Source organism: Anabrus simplex, chromosome 5, assembly GCF_040414725.1.
Source record: "Anabrus simplex isolate iqAnaSimp1 chromosome 5, ASM4041472v1, whole genome shotgun sequence".
In the NCBI taxonomy this organism is placed as follows: domain Eukaryota; kingdom Metazoa; phylum Arthropoda; class Insecta; order Orthoptera; family Tettigoniidae; genus Anabrus; species Anabrus simplex.
This window is the reverse complement of record NC_090269.1, coordinates 201,950,193-201,966,969: the sequence shown is the minus strand read 5'-3', so window position 1 is coordinate 201,966,969 and position 16,777 is coordinate 201,950,193. Positions and strand designations below refer to the sequence as shown.

General features: G+C 37.6%; 1 protein-coding gene across 2 annotated transcripts in view; it reads right to left on the bottom strand.

Annotated features, from left to right (window-relative positions):
- The window catches only part of LOC136874436 (HAUS augmin-like complex subunit 6), a 333,441-nt gene that overhangs the window by 234,592 nt on the left and 82,072 nt on the right, over positions 1-16,777 (bottom strand). For both annotated transcript variants that reach the window (XM_068227904.1, XM_068227905.1), the window contains exon 5: positions 4,023-4,165. In XM_068227904.1, the coding sequence (XP_068084005.1) occupies positions 4,023-4,165 (143 nt within the window). The remainder of the gene's footprint in view (positions 1-4,022; positions 4,166-16,777) is intronic.

Sequence of the window (16,777 nt, the reverse complement as noted above, 5' to 3'; positions counted from 1 at the left end):
CCGTGTGAATAGACTGTATAATGAACTGTAAACATGCCGTGATACATTACGCATACTTCGTGATTCAGTGAAATCATGACTTAATAGGATTCGTACACGAGTATTTTAGAAACTGTGATAGTGAGAAGGAACATTACGATATATTACGAGAGAGAGTTATTTATTTCTTTGCTGTGAAAGTAAGTCATGATAAACTGTGCTTTGACCGATAGTCATTTTTGACCATACGAACGGTGTGTAGTAAGTGTAAAGATGAACTATGCATGGAAATGTGTTTTCTTTTTCCAATTATCACAACTTACGAAAAGAAACAGTGCTTCGACATATTTCTCATCCAGTGAATGGCAATTATTTCTCAGACAGTTATAATCAGTTCTAACAGCACAAATCAAATGGTGCACGTTTCAACATAGGACACTATCAGTGGCCTAGTTAGATGGACTTTCTCGTGATAAAGCCACTCTTATTAACATGAGAAATCCTGACTTGAGACGACGGAGATTTGATGCAGATCAACGCGGAACGTGGACTTGGTACTACAAGAGACAGTTCCTGGAATGTGGTACTATGGAACATCGTGGTGCTTGCTGTTAACTGAGTTCCAGATTACTGCTTGCAGAGCAGTATTCAACAGTTCGAGCTCAACAAGAAATATTTCAGGTGATATAAGTGCCTTTTTTCTGAAACATAATTCTGACTTTCAATAGAACTCTTATAGACAGTGTCATTGCTGACAAAGGACATTAACTCAATTCAAAAGCTCACTTACTTAATATTTTTATAAACTTGGAAAATCAACGCTTTAAAAGTAGACAGACTTCCAGATGACAGTGCGCTCTCATAATATCGTATGTCCTCACTTGTTGAAAGTTTAGAATTTCAATTCAGTGCTTCATTCATAGTTAAAGCATACCATAAACTCTTAATTTGCAATATTCACATAAAGTGTATAATAAGTTATGTAAAATAGGACAATACTCAGAACTTTCTACCAGAAGATTGGATTTAATTTCAAGTGTTTTGTATTTGAGTATAAATAGTTTGATGTGTTCACAAGGAGAAATCATAAAATTTACTTTATTTAATTCACGTAGAAAATACACTCTGATATCACAAGTGCTAATAGAAAGGACTTTAGGATTTCTTACTTACAACATGCTTTATTATTATTTACATCAAGAAAGTCATGACGGATATAACTAATTGAAAAGAACATTATTCAGTTGGATTTTATACGATCAACATTTTTTTCAATATTTTGTTGTTGGAATTGGGGTATATTTTCCAATAAATATCTATGATCACTATAAATCAGCTATATAATAGGGTAACTTTTCATAGATTGAATAAATGGAAGAAAGTTATAACATCTATTATTTCGCCTTGCAATCCTCTCTATACCTTCTCCTAAGGACTAGGCACCCCTCAGAACAACCTCATGCTCTTTGAAATCAATTTTTCCTGGTACAATAACTATTTAATTTTCTTCAAATATACCACAAATATAAATTCAAAAATAAAATCATCACAAATATCGTAAATAAAATCGGTCCAATACTCATATCATTCACAATTTACAGTCGTCATCTGAAGTTTCACCATAGGAACTTTCGTCGCTGGCATTATTCCACAAATAGTCGTCCTCACTACCGTCCACTGAATTTGAAATTCCACATTTCTTAAAGCTTTCAAACACTAGATCGTTGGGAATGCGCGCCCATGCGGTCTTGATCCAGCTGCATATTAGTCCCACTTCAGGCCTCTTCACTCATCCGATTGGTGTTAACGCGTGATCACCATGAGACATCCATTCGGTGTACAACTGTTTCACTGCAGTTTTGAAAGGCTGGTTCACACACATCCAATGGCTGTAGAATAGAAGCGAGTCCTCCAGGAATTATTGCAAAATTGGTTTTTGCTTTCCTCATCATATCTTTTACGGCGTCAGTTGTATGTCCTCAGTAACTGTGCAACACAAGCATGTTTCGTTTCTGTAACAAAGCTCCCGGCAACGTTGCCAAATGCACTTCATGCAGTCAACAATAACACCGGAGGGCAAGTTTCCGTTCGGAAGTGTTTTCCTTTTCAGAACCACATATGGAGGGAGTTTGGTTCCATCTGCTAATATGCACAACATTACCGTGCATCGTTGCTTTTTGTTACCACCTGTTCTGATGGTTACACTTTTAGAACCCTTCGTACCCACTGTATTTTCCAACTGCATTTCAAAATTGACAGGTGTCTGGTCAGCATTCCCAATTTGCGACAGCAAATAAGCATTTTGCTTCCTCAAATGAATAATATAACGCTGAAAGGCCATGAATTTTTCTTCACACACCCCAGGGAGATATTGTGAAATAGACTTGCGTCTCCGAATGCACAATCCCTTTCTCCGATAAAAGTTTTGGATACATCCGCAGCTTGCAGTAAAACCCTGTGTTTTGAGTTCTTTTGAGATCTCTAGTGTTTTCAATTGACACATTTCACTAGAAACACCATATCCTCACGTTATTCTAAAATAAATTTGTGGAGACGTTCAATTTCTGGAAACACTGCACTCCGCCCGCGGAACGCTCTGCGATCGCCGTTACTTTTTAGAAGTTTTTCCTTCTTCTTCCGCCCATCACGAATACACAATTCATCAATATCGTACTTTCTGCCAACGGCACAATTTCCGTATATTTCAGCTTCGCTTACAACTTTAAGTTTCTCACGCACAGTAAATTATGCTGCCCGTTCTGACATATGGACTCGAGCTAATATGGGAATTCCTTAACTACAGGCAATTGGAAGAGATAGAAAATACAAAATCCAGATTTCTCAAAAGAGCCCTTGGTGTATCAAAGACAACCAGATCCAGACTGGTGTACGAGCTTGCAAGAGAAACGTTCCTAATAGAGGATCTACGGATAACTCTACTACTACCACCACCACCAACTACGGAAAGTTACAACAAGCTGCTCCAAGTTCTACAGAATAAAAAGCGGGATATACCGATGGAATTCTACACAACAAATGCAATGCTAGACAGAAGATAGGCGCAACCTCTGTGTGAAATGAGGCAAGTTGTGACCAGACTTGCAGTTCATGGTTTCCATCACAAGATTTGCTCCCGAAAAGTGTTTCATGATCCAGATGAAAATTGCGTGTGTGAACTATGTAACAATACATACTTACCACATAACCACGTGCCCAAATCGAACCAGGTCAATAGTGGAATATAGCAAGGAGTGACATGACTGCCCAGATCTAGGAAATATGCTGTATTACAATGTAGGTCAAATTATAAAAAGAATATGACATATAGGTATCATTATGGCCATTCGGCTACAATAAATTCTTTATTAGTAAATGACTGCAGAAGCCGTTTGAATCCATCGCTTACTATCGAGACAGCACTTTCACGGGACAGATACAGAACTCGAATGTGAGTGAGGTAGACTTCCATAACCAACAGTCTTGACTCTCGCAAAGTACGTTTTCCCACAAGATCAGCTATTCGCGCACCCAGCATGCCAGCAACACTTGTGAAACAAATTACGATCAAGCATCCGCAGCAGCGGCTTTCATATTTACCGCATATTTACCCATATTCTTTGATTTACCATTATTTCATTACCTTACATTTCGCGTTTACATGCCACTGTAACCGTTTTGAGAAAATATCAATCTTGTTTTCTACAACGCAACTAAAACACAGTAAGACCTGAATGCCCATTTACATGTGGTATATTGAGTATGGTAACCGTATTCAAATCTATTTCAATACTCCATGTAAACGTAGTAAATATTTACAAGAATGAACGGCTTGAATATGACCTGCACCCAAGATTTAGAACCAATATTTTAGAGGGAAAAGTGCAGGTGGTATTCGAGATTATACGGTAACCAAAAAGTTGCCAAGACCTGGGAATGGGCATCTAGATTTTGATCAGAAAGTTCTATCAAGGAAAATGCTTGGTGTAAGCATAGTTTTTTTTTAAATAGTTATTAACCTTAGTATTTGAGAGGTTCAGTCTTACCTGAAATAGCTCCGCCATCTAATTCCATTAACTTTCTTTTCTTTTCTGGTTCACAAGGAAACTGATCAACAACCATTTTTATAGCTGTAATAATTTCTTCTGTTTTATTATGCAGTTTTGACTGAACATCTCTGACCTGCAAACTGGCCAAATAAAAACATAGAATGTACTGTTTTATGGTATCACTGCCAGAGTATGAAATGAAAAAATCAATAAAATCCATTGCATATGTTAGATTAGACTGGTAATCCAGCAATCTCCTCTTTATGTGCTCTGCTGACGAGTGTATGTCACATAACGAACAAGCTACAGCAAGCTTCTTTCTTCCTGAATCTCTCATTTTATATAATATATGAAGCATTTTAGAATAATAAAATATACAGTATAAAGTATAAATAAAGTATATCATCACTTAAATATGAGGATGTAAGTAACAAAGTGCTGATGATGACGATGATGATGCTTGTTGTTTAAAGGGGCGTAACATCGAGGTCATTGACCCCTATGGTATGAAATGAGACAAAATGCAATTTAAAAGTACAAAATTCATACACTGACCAGAATTCAAAATGTGATGATGAAGAATTAATTGATGAATATGAATGTAAAACAATCAGTGGATCTGACCTACAATGCCTCACAATTCCAGAAACAATATTACTGACCAAGGGACTGCTTCCAAAGCACAATCCTGAATCGATGATGCTTGTCTAAAGGGGTTCAATATCCATGTCAACAGTCCCTCATAATGGCACTTATCGCTAGTAAAGTAGAACCATAGTATTTCTCAGGTTGCGGTACTAATCACAGGTAACGTAAACTCACAGTGTTCCAAACATTATGGTACTACTCACAAGTATTGTACGTCGTACAGGTTAACTCAGACCTCTAGTGTTTCTCACATAATGTCGCCACTCATAGGCAACGTAAACCCATAGTGTTCCCCATCTAGGTGTACTAATCACGGGCGCTGGTATTCCCATGGTGTTCCACACATAGTGAGTACTAAACATAGGCAACGAAGACCCACAATGTTGCTCATATTGTGTTACTAACCAGAGGCAACGCCCAGACCCGTAATGTGTCTCACATAATGGTACTAATCACGGGATGTAAGCCCGTGGTGTTCCGCATTTGGTGGTACTAATCACAGGTACTGGAAACCCACAGTGAACCCCGCTGGACTGCTATGAATCACAAAACTATTGAGTACCTAACAGAGTGGTACTACTCGCAAGTAAAGGCGACCTATGGTGTTCCCCGCATGATGGTACCAATCACAAGTAGTTTCATTGTTCTGATTCAATCATTCCGTGGTCACCCCTTTTAGTCTCCTCTTACGACAGGCAGGAGATACCGAGGGTGTATTCTTCGTCTGTGTCCCCACCCACAAGGGGTAGACAAAGAGAAAAAAAAAGGAAAAAGAAGGGAACCATCACTTCGAAAAATGAAGTAACAGACGAAGAAAGGTAAGGGCCACGAAGGGCGTGAAAATGAACGACTCTCTAGGCCTCAAATGCTCTAATACTGTCGGGGTCGGAAAAAAAAACAAGAGTTGAGCAAGGGAGGTCGGACAGGATAGACGAAAGTGAGGAGCCTGGCACAAGTAAGTGGAAGCAATGCCAAGACTCAGCTAAGGGCACCATGGTCGCCAATCCACACTCCCAAGTTGAGAACCCCTTGGGCCCCTTTAGTTGCCTCTTACAACAGGCAGCGGATACCGCGGGTGTATTCTACATGTGCATCCCCCACCCGCAGGGAGTAACAGAAAGTGCAAATCAAGATATAGATAGAGAGATAAACAACATTCTTACTGTGTTCCTTTCGCTGCCCTATTGATCTTTCTACATACAAATATCTGCAGTTTTAATTAAAAACAGATATATTTATTCCCATAATAAGAGTTATGAAATGGAGACACATTCTAAAAAATATTAAGAAAATGTTTCTTCATTAACCTTTCAGCGCAGAGGATTTAGAATTTCAATAATACTTTTACTCGGATGTTATGAAAACTCCATTCTTTTAGAAAATACAATGCTATCTTACCTTATTAATTGAGTTTGGTGTGGAATGTCTTGAAACATCCCTCAACACAGAGACCTGCTTTGCAGTCTGGACACAAAGATACACTCTTTCCGATTTTTCTGTTTGTAGCACACAACACCGTTTGGTTGGCCTACTCTTTCCCTCAGTAGGTGGAATTCTTTCAGGGAAATGTCTTTCGGTGAGATGGGCCACATTTTTGTCTGAAAAGTGACATCTAGGCACTTTTCTTTCAAATGAACCTGAATGTTCCATAAGCGGTGGCTGGACGACATCCACTCTAAAATTTCAAATCGTCTATTCTAGTTTCGGGTGAATTTGTTGGGCAAATGATCATTGCATTGCAACATTCATTAACCTCCTAAATAACTAATGTACCACTTTGTCATCTTTTTCCTCTCTAAAGGACAAATATGAAGTAGCTGAACTTTCAGATCAACTCCACCCATGTGCTCATTGAAGTAACAGACCCAAAAATTGGCATAAGACAAAACAGAGTTTTCAGAAAAATAGCTTCGTAGTTGGCAACAGAAACAAGCTTTTCTTTTTCTGGACCACGCTTTGTTTTCTTTGCGACTGTTTCCACCACATGAAATGTATAAATCATTGTGGCATCTTTCTTATCACGCCACTTTAGGACGAAAGCTCCTCGGAATGCCGAGCTTATTTCGGGACGTCCTTTCTGTTGAGGCGCAAAGTTCCTACAGTAAGTAGGAACCAAAGCAGGTGAATTATAAAAATTATCCCTCCACAACATGTATCCTTTGATGAGAAGTGGCTCCGAAAGCAATAAAACAATAGCATAAGTTCTTGTAGCGTCTGTTGATGTATGTGTTGTTTCAAATATAGTGTCTTTGTGTATATTATAGGTGACCAAAGATAGCCTGAACTTGACTCTCATCATTCATATGATTTTATGCCAAATTTTTCAGATTTCAGAAATATATATAGCCTAAAAGACAACCTACCCCGCCATAGCATTAGTGACTCGTCAACTGCGGTGTTCTGCTCTGGTAAGTATGAAGCCTGGAACTTATTTTTCAGGTAGGACGTAATCGGATAAATTCTGAAGGTCCCTGATACGTATCAACTGCCTTGTTGAAATGCATAAAATTACTAATTGATTCAAATCTAACCAGTGAAATAACAGACCCAAAAATTGACGTAAGACAAAATACGAGTTTTCAGAAAAATAGCTTTGTAGTGTAGGCTTTTGTATTATACCCAAAAACAAAAAGAGCAATCACAACATATATCTCGTCCCTCATGACTGGTTTCCAATCCTATATTATGGAACGAAGTGGTAAGAATAAGCCCCTAGATTGGATTATTTGCTCAGAATATATATTTGTTTCACAAACTATTAGTTCCACTAATTCATCCATAAAGAAATCTTAAAAACCTTCACACCATCACATTCCCCAACAGCTTCATTCTGAAGTCCTGGTTCCCTATAAACTGTTCTATTTGACTCACTAATTAGACATGTTTTCCAATCGAAATGTATTAGCTATGACATGCACAATGCCATTCTGCGCACTATCACTTATCTGATTCCGAACCAACGACTTCGCTACAGAGATGTTACCAACATCACTCGCATCACCATCTGAATATAACAAACTTGCATCAGAATCACTCAACTGTTCTCCTAAAACATCCTCATACATGCAAACTTTTAGAAGTCAAAAATAGAAAGATTTTTTTAATTCTTGGATTTCATCAAGTATATTGCGCCATGGTCTCGGTAAAAAGGGACAAGATAAAAGGCATACATATCTACTGTTACAATGTGAACTGACCATTCAATTTAAAATCTTAAACTAAGAAAACATAAAAATGGTTACAAGAAAATGTACCTAATCATTCTCATTTATGACGCATACATACAAATAGTAACATTTAGACAGATAAGTCAAGAACTGACTACAACTTACCAATGATGAAAAATATACACATGTAGGTGACTGAGACTGCTGTGTTTACTTGTTTAGCATTGAACTGGCAGCTAACATTGTTCTCTTGAAAATGCACTGCCATACTGCTGCCCGTAACACTTTCCACTCAGACTTCATTTGACCACAAATAGTTTACCAAGAGAATTTCATCATTCAGAGATGATCAGAACTGTGTCCTCGTCTTCTTTACCTGGCTGAACAATCTTTCAAATTCGGCAGTGCTGTGTGGGATTGCCAATATTGAGAGTATTACTTTTGCTATTCTATCATACTTGAAACGCCTATCTCCACCTCTTATATCCCTATAGCAGACCAAGAACAATCTACTCTTTCTTCTTCCACAACAGATGATGGTAAATACTCCACTTGGAGAGCACAAACTGACACTGTAATGCATCCATAGCTTCTTGGTCATTTTCACCATCTTTCACTGGCAATATAACAGGAAACTTGGAAACAAAATACTTTATGGCATTGAAGGAAGAAGTCTGCAAAAAATTTATCTGAGCTACTTCAGCATTAACAAAAACTTCACTACTCAAATTAAATTTATGAATAACATAATCACAGACAGCAATAAAATAGTTCCTGATGTGCAAATATAAGTCTTTCTTCTCATCAGGTGCCAGATTTTCTACAAGATGAGGTGTTGAGTAGCCAATTACTAAATAATCATCAGCTTTCTGATTCTCTCTTGTGTGATAGACCACTTCTAAAACTGTAGGATTTTTTTTTATGACCACTGGCTTAACAAACCTACACAGAATGTCCTTCAACATATGTCAACATGGATCTTAGGACATGAATGTGAGGTGCCTACGACTGAAGAACTTAATTAGTTTTCTGAAAAGTAGGGATGATAAATGCCAGATGTGAGCAAAATGGTTTATTAAAGTTTGAAGACAGAAAAAGAAATAGTCTCTCCTCTCATGAAATACTGGCAGTGCAACTAAGCTCCTTTATTTTCTTCACAGATGGAGATAAACTACTCTCCGCCTTCCTTTTCTCAGAAATAACAGCAGCTTGGTCTTGTACTCTACTGACACAAGGACCATGTTCCATTTCTGTATCTTCATGTGCCCTTAGCTTAGGAATTTGAAAATACTTCAGAGATGTGACCGTGCCATTGGACAGTTTTACCTCATCCTTAAAAAAACTATGCAGTGGCTCGCACTGTGAAATCAATCTTTCCAAACATTTCCTGAAAGAAAGCCAGCATGTACACACAAGCTTTAATATTTTTCTAACATCAGTTTGGTACAAAACTTGATACATTTTTAGATATTTTCTCTTTGAGCTTTTGTCTAAATAATAATAAATATCAATTAGCGTCTCATTGATTTTGACAGTAAGGGAGTCTGCACCCTTAAAGACAGCCAAATAAATGAAATGGCATGTGCATCCAATAATAATAATAATAATAATAATAATAATAATAATAATAATAATAATAATAATAATAATAACCAGTGTGGGGATTTACCGGTTACCTCCATCGGGTGCGTCCCATTGGAATTTGGGAAGCTCGCTGGCTCTGCCACCAGCAGAGTCAGAGGGTAGTAGGGAAATAAAATACTGATTTTTCAAGAGCAAAGCGCAAAGAGGAATCCTCAATGGAGCTGTGATGCTTGGAACCGCGTTTGCTGTTAGAACCAAGATCCTTCAATCGGTTGCAAATTTTGAACCTGTGAATGACAGATTGTCTATACTCACAATATGACACCGTGTGGCAAGATAAGCTCCTTCTCAAATTTATCAGCATCATCCCTTGTCTGAAACTCTCCACATTACTCAGTAACATGCTGAGTAATAGGTACTTCCAGATTTTTTCCGAAGACTCCAGAAGTAAAGTACATAAGATAAATGGCGGACTCCCTCAGGGCTCTGTATTGGCCCCTCTTCTATTCAACCTGTACACACATGACCTTCCTGTAACTAAATCCAGAAAATTCATCTACGCAGATGACATCGCATTGGTTGCCCAACATCAACGCTTCGATGAGTCTGAGTCGACGCTTACATCAGACTTAAAGATTCTAGACAGTTACTTTTATCACAACAACCTTAGACCAAACCCCAAGAAAACTGTTGTGTCTACCTTCCATTTGCGGAATAGAAGTGCTGGGTACAAACCAACCATACCATTCAAAGGAGAGAATCTACAGTATTGTAGTAACCCAAAATACCTGGGAGTCACCCTGGACAGGTCCTTGACCTACAAGAATCACCTCTATAATGTGTCAGCCAAGATCAAGACCAGAAATAACATCCTCCAAAAGCTGGCAGGTACATCCTGGGGTGCTAATGCCCAAGTCCTGAGATCCACTGCTCTTGCACTCTCTTATTCCGTCGCTGAATATTGCTGCTCTACCTGGCTTAACAGTGCTCACACTGGATTAGTAGACACCCAGCTGAACCAAGCAATGCGTATCATTACAGGATGCATCCGACCAACTAACACACACTGGCTTCCCACCCTAAGCCACAAACCACCTCCATCCCTAAGAAGATCACAGTCACTGCTTAACTTGTGGAAGAAAATTGAAAACAATCCTCACCTTCCTATTCATTCTGACATAGCAGCTTCCCCAGCTAAACGACTGAAATCCAGACACCCTTCTTGGCGTACTGCAATGAATTTACAGGACACCTCCTTTAATGTATCGGACGCCTGGAAAGAACAATGGCAACAGCAATCCGCATTACCACATCACCACATCATTGAGAACCCATGCAAGTGCCCAGATGGTTTTTCTCTTCCCAGACGGCAGTGGAGGATGCTAAATCGAATTAGGACCGGCCAAGGTAGATGTGGAGCCACTCTCTTCAAATGGGGATGGAAGACATCACCGCAATGTGACTGCGGACAAGGGGAACAGACAGTGGAACACCTTGCATTTGAGTGTCCTTTGCGTAGTTACAGAGGCTCTATTGAGGACTTAAACTGTGTCTCAAACGAAGCTCTTCTCTGGCTATTAAATTTTGACATGGAACTTTAGTTACGAGCTTGAGATGGTAGTTGTATATATTGTAAATAATATTGTATTCATCATACGCTAAATAAATAATAAATTAAATGCGCGAACAAAACCTAAGCCCTAGTTAACGCACATGCTCCTACAAACGATAAGAACAAGTCTGATCCAGACGAAGTTGATAATTTCTGGGACCTACTGGATGAAAAATTGAACAAAATCCCCAAACACCATGTCAAGCTTCTTTTGGGTGACTTCAATGCCCAACTAGGTCGTGAGCAGAAGTACAAGAAAGTTATAAGAAATTACCCTGCTCACAAAAGAACCAATCCTAACGGCAAAAGACCGGTGACCATTTGCGAAAATCACAACCTGCAGGTCATGTCGACCCACTTTTGCCATCTACCCAGAAAGCAAATGACTTGGCGTTCTCCTGTCCAAGCTCTCGGAGAGTTCCAAATTGATCATGTTGCGATCTCCAGGAGAAACAGCCCTGAGATTATGAATGTCAAGGTAAAGAAAGGCATCAATGTGGCCTCAGATCATTATATGTCTCTTATCAAATTCAAACCAATTCCCGCAAACACAAGGAAGACAACCAAACAGATCACACGCTTCGACAATGATAAACTTCGGCAAAGGGTCGAGGAGTTCCAGGAGAAGGCTAGACCAAATGACTGTGACTTTAACAACGCCAAAAGTCTCCTTGTTGAGGCCGCCAAAGACGTTGCAGAAATCAAGAGAAGCAAAAATCATGCCTGGTGGAATAGTACCTGCGAATTAGTCCTCCAAGAAAGACTCAATGCGTGGAAACAGTACAACTCTACGAAATCAGAAAATGATTGGGAAACCTACAAAACCCAACGTGCCCAAGCAGCTAGGGTATTCAGAACTGAGAAACGTAAATACGAAAAATCTCTCATTGAAAAGATAGAACAAAACTTTAGGAAGAATGAAAGCAGAGAGTACTACAGAGCCTTCAAACGCAAACTCAATGGCTATAAACCACCATCTCTATGCTTTGAGCGAACGGACGGCACACTGGCGACGTCAAATGAAGAAAATTGCAGCATTCTGGCAGATTACTTCAAGAATTTACTTAATTGCTCTAAACCGCAAAGCGCCATTGAGACCAAGGAACCCTTACTCAGGTACCCAGATTCCAGACCACCCGACAGAGATGAAATCAAGCGCCACATTGCCCGTCTCAAAAATAACAAAGCGCCGGGGGAAGACTCAGTAGTAGCAGAACTATGGAAATATGCCCCAGAAGAATCACTTGATATCTTGCAAAAGCAAATAGAAGAAATTTGGAACAAGGAGACCCTACCCGAAGATTGGAAAATAGCTTTGATCCATCCATTACACAAAAAAGGCAGCATGAAGAACATCAACAACTACAGAGGAATATCTTTGCTACCCGTGACTTACAAAATTCTATCACTTGCCATCCTGGAGCGTTTGGAAGCACAAGTCGAACATCAAATAGGTGAATACCAAGGAGGGTTCAGAAAAGGTCGCTCAACAGCTGAACAGATCCAAAATCTCAAAACGATCATCAGATATTGTACACTAAGGTCCAAGCAGTATGTGTCTGTCTTTGTTGACTTTAAGAAAGCGTACGACTCCATTGACCGGGAAGTCCTGCTAAACATCTTAAATGAATTCGGAGTTGATTTGAAACTGCTGGCATTAATTAGAGCCACCCTGACCGATACAAAATCCAAGGTGAAGTTCCACGGATGTCTCTCGCATTCCTTTGACATCAAAACAGGAGTCCAACAAGGTGATGGGCTATCCCCGATACTCTTCAACTGTGTTCTTTAAAAGATCATCAGAACCTGGCGGGTGAGATTACAGGAAACCAACTACAATCCATTGAGAATAGGAACCAAATCCAAGGGGTTCGCAACAGACTGCTTAGCATTTACATGTAATAAATATCATTTTTGGTCCGTATTGATGATATTAGATTGAAATAATAACATTAAGTTATTTATTAGACCACCTAATCAATACAAAATCGTCTTGGATGATTTACATAAATTTGTTAGCTAATAGTGGGACATGTTTCGCCTTCTCTGAAGGCATCATCAGCCATAGTCTTAACCTTAAATTAAAAATAAGCGTCTAAATAACATGTAGTAATGAAATGAATTTTAAAAATCTTGAAGAGATTTGAAGTAAAATAACATTAAAAATAACAATGATGGTTTGAAAATACAATGTGATGAGATACAATAGTGGAAGTATTATCAAAATTAACATTAGAAGGCTGCTAAAATAAGTACAATGGATAAAACAACAGATTGTAATACAACAAGTAGTAAGATTACATAAAAGTAAAGTTGATAGTCATGGCGGTTTTAATTAGACGATGGCGAAAAATCTTATATAATCAAAGTAAAGAGGAGAGAATAAAAGTCAAAGTTAGTCGAGAGATCCAAAGTTCATCATGATCTTGAAGATAAAAGACGAAAGTCAGATACATATGGTGAAGTTGTAGAATACGTTGAGGATATGAAGTTGGTGAATAGAAGTTGAAGAACAGTTTCAAATAGGATCACTATGGACCATCTCAAAATTTGAAGTGATGTTCAAATGTTGTAAATTGAGAGTTTGTAGATATTCTAGTTGAAAAAGCATATAAAAGTGGAATCTGTAAATGGAAGCAAGAAACGTAGAGATAATTGTGTGAAAAGATATTTGAAAAATATTGAAGTAGAATAGTATGCACTTACCATTTGACGGTGACAAAGATAGCTTGTAATATTATGAGTTAGAAGAATTTGCAACCGTAGACTTCTTGCTACGTGTGTTATAACTGAAGTTTTGTGCTGGAGGGGGATCTGTTTGCGTTGAAGTAAAATAACATTAAAAATAACAATGATGGTTTGAAAATACAATGTGATGAGATACAATAGTGGAAGTATTATCAAAATTAACATTAGAAGGCTGCTAAAATAAGTACAATGGATAAAACAACAGATTGTAATACAACAAGTAGTAAGATTACATAAAAGTAAAGTTGATAGTCATGGCGGTTATAATTAGACGATGGCGAAAAATCTTATATAATCAAAGAACCTTCTTAAAAATTCTAACTTCATTTTAAATGATCAAGATTATCAGAAATTAACTGTAATGAACCCAAAATTACCTACAGTCAGATCACTGCCCAAAATTCATAAAAATGATGTCCCCATTCGGCCTATAATTAATAGTATCAATAGTCCTACCTATAAAACCTCTCAATTCCTACACAAATTCCTAAAAAAACACTTTAAATTTCACAACTCCAACCCCATAAAGAACTCGATCGAACTGTGTAATTCCCTAAATAATTTCAGTCTACAACCAAACCACGTTTTATGTTCTTTTGACATCACCAACATGTATACTAATATCCCTATCAACAATACTATTAACATCATAAAAAACAATCTGTTGAAACATAGCACATTGAGTAAAATCGAAATTGATGAATGGTTAAAATTACTTAATTTCGTTTTAGACAACAACTATTTTACCTTCAATAAGAAAATTTACAAACAAGAAAGTCTAGCGATGGGAGACCCGTTGTCTGGAACACTAGCCGATATATACTTAGATAATCTCGAACATAGTAAGATTATTAATAACATCAACGGACTCTGTCTTTGGCATCGCTATGTTTATGATACCATAGCTATCATTGATAAACAAATCAACAACAGCAATAACATACTATCATTCCTCAACAACTTAGATAATAATATTAAATTCACTAAAGAAGATGAGTTCAATAACTCTTTGAACTTCTTAGATATCAAAATCACACGAGCATTGAACAAATTCGACTTCCAAATATACAGAAAACCCACCTTTTCTCCAACAACCATAAAAAATGATTCTTTACATCCCAACTCACATAAAAAAGCCACTTATCACAGTTTAATATATAGAGCATTAAAGATCCCTATGTCCTCTACTAATTTAAAGAAAGAATTACTATTCATCAAGGAAATAGCTAAATTCAATGGATTTAACACGAGTATGCTTGATAAAATCATCAATAAAACCAAACTGAAACTAGCTACCAATTTAACCCCATTAAAACCCGTCAAACCAAAATACGCTAAATTCACGTTCACTAACCATAGCATTTACCCGATAACCAATTCATTAATGAAGCACGAAATAAAAATAGCCTACACAACAAAAAACACTAATCGTAATTTATTCTTCAATCACAACTCTATCAACATCACAGACAATAGTTACTCTGGATCAGGAATATACAGATTGAAATGCTCTACATGTAATTTTTCTTATGTTGGCCAAACTGGCCGCAGCTTCTCTACCAGATATGCCGAGCATTACAGTGCCCAAAGACACAACAAATTCTCCGCAATGGCCAACCATATGAGGGACACCGGGCATAAATTCACCACAATAGAACAAGACCTCCATATCCTAAAAAGAGTCAATAAAAGCAAACTCATGACAGAATATGAAAACTTATTTATTTTCCTCGACCAACATTTTAATAAAGATAAAAATCTAAATGACACTATTGATAAAAAAAGCCCCTTGTATGAACAGATTCTTATTTTATTACGAGAATCAACTTCCCTCACCAACAAATTCTTAAAAATCTTCAACCTCACATCAATTAGAGTTTCCACCTCCCCTACAGCTAATATACCCATCTCCCTTCCCCCCGCCGCTAGTACCTCTAATTCAAATACAACCAATAAACCCATAGCCACACCCACCGGAACATCGCTCCCTCCAATAGCCTTACACCGTTACAACACGCGCAGTAATACACTCTCTTCCTTCCCTCCCACCAATAGCAGCCCCCCTCCAATAGTTACGTCAACGCAAACAGATCCCCCTCCAGCACAAAACTTCAGTTATAACACACGTAGCAAGAAGTCTACGATTGCAAATTCTTCTAACTCATAATATTACAAGCTATCTTTGTCACCGTCAAATGGTAAGTGCATACTATTCTACTTCAATATTTTTCAAATATCTTTTCACACAATTATCTCTACGTTTCTTGCTTCCATTTACAGATTCCACTTTTATATGCTTTTTCAACTAGAATATCTACAAACTCTCAATTTACAACATTTGAACATCACTTCAAATTTTGAGATATTCCATAGTGATCCTATTTGAAACTGTTCTTCAACTTCTATTCACCAACTTCATATCCTCAACGTATTCTACAACTTCACCATATGTATCTGACTTTCGTCTTTTATCTTCAAGATCATGGTGAACTTTGGATCTCTCGACTAACTTTGACTTTTATTCTCTCCTCTTTACTTTGATTATATAAGATTTTTCGCCATCGTCTAATTATAACCGCCATGACTATCAACTTTACTTTTATGTAATCTTACTACTTGTTGTATTACAATCTGTTGTTTTATCCATTGTACTTATTTTAGCAGCCTTCTAATGTTAATTTTGATAATACTTCCACTATTGTATCTCATCACATTGTATTTTCAAACCATCATTGTTATTTTTAATGTTATTTTACTTCAAATCTCTTCAAGATTTTTAAAATTCATTTCATTACTACATGTTATTTAGACGCTTATTTTTAATTTAAGGTTAAGACTATGGCTGATGATGCCTTCAGAGAAGGCGAAACATGTCCCACTATTAGCTAACAAATTTATGTAAATCATCCAAGACGATTTTGTATTGATTAGGTGGTCTAATAAATAACTTAATGTTATTATTTCAATGCTTAGCATTTGCCGATGATATTGTT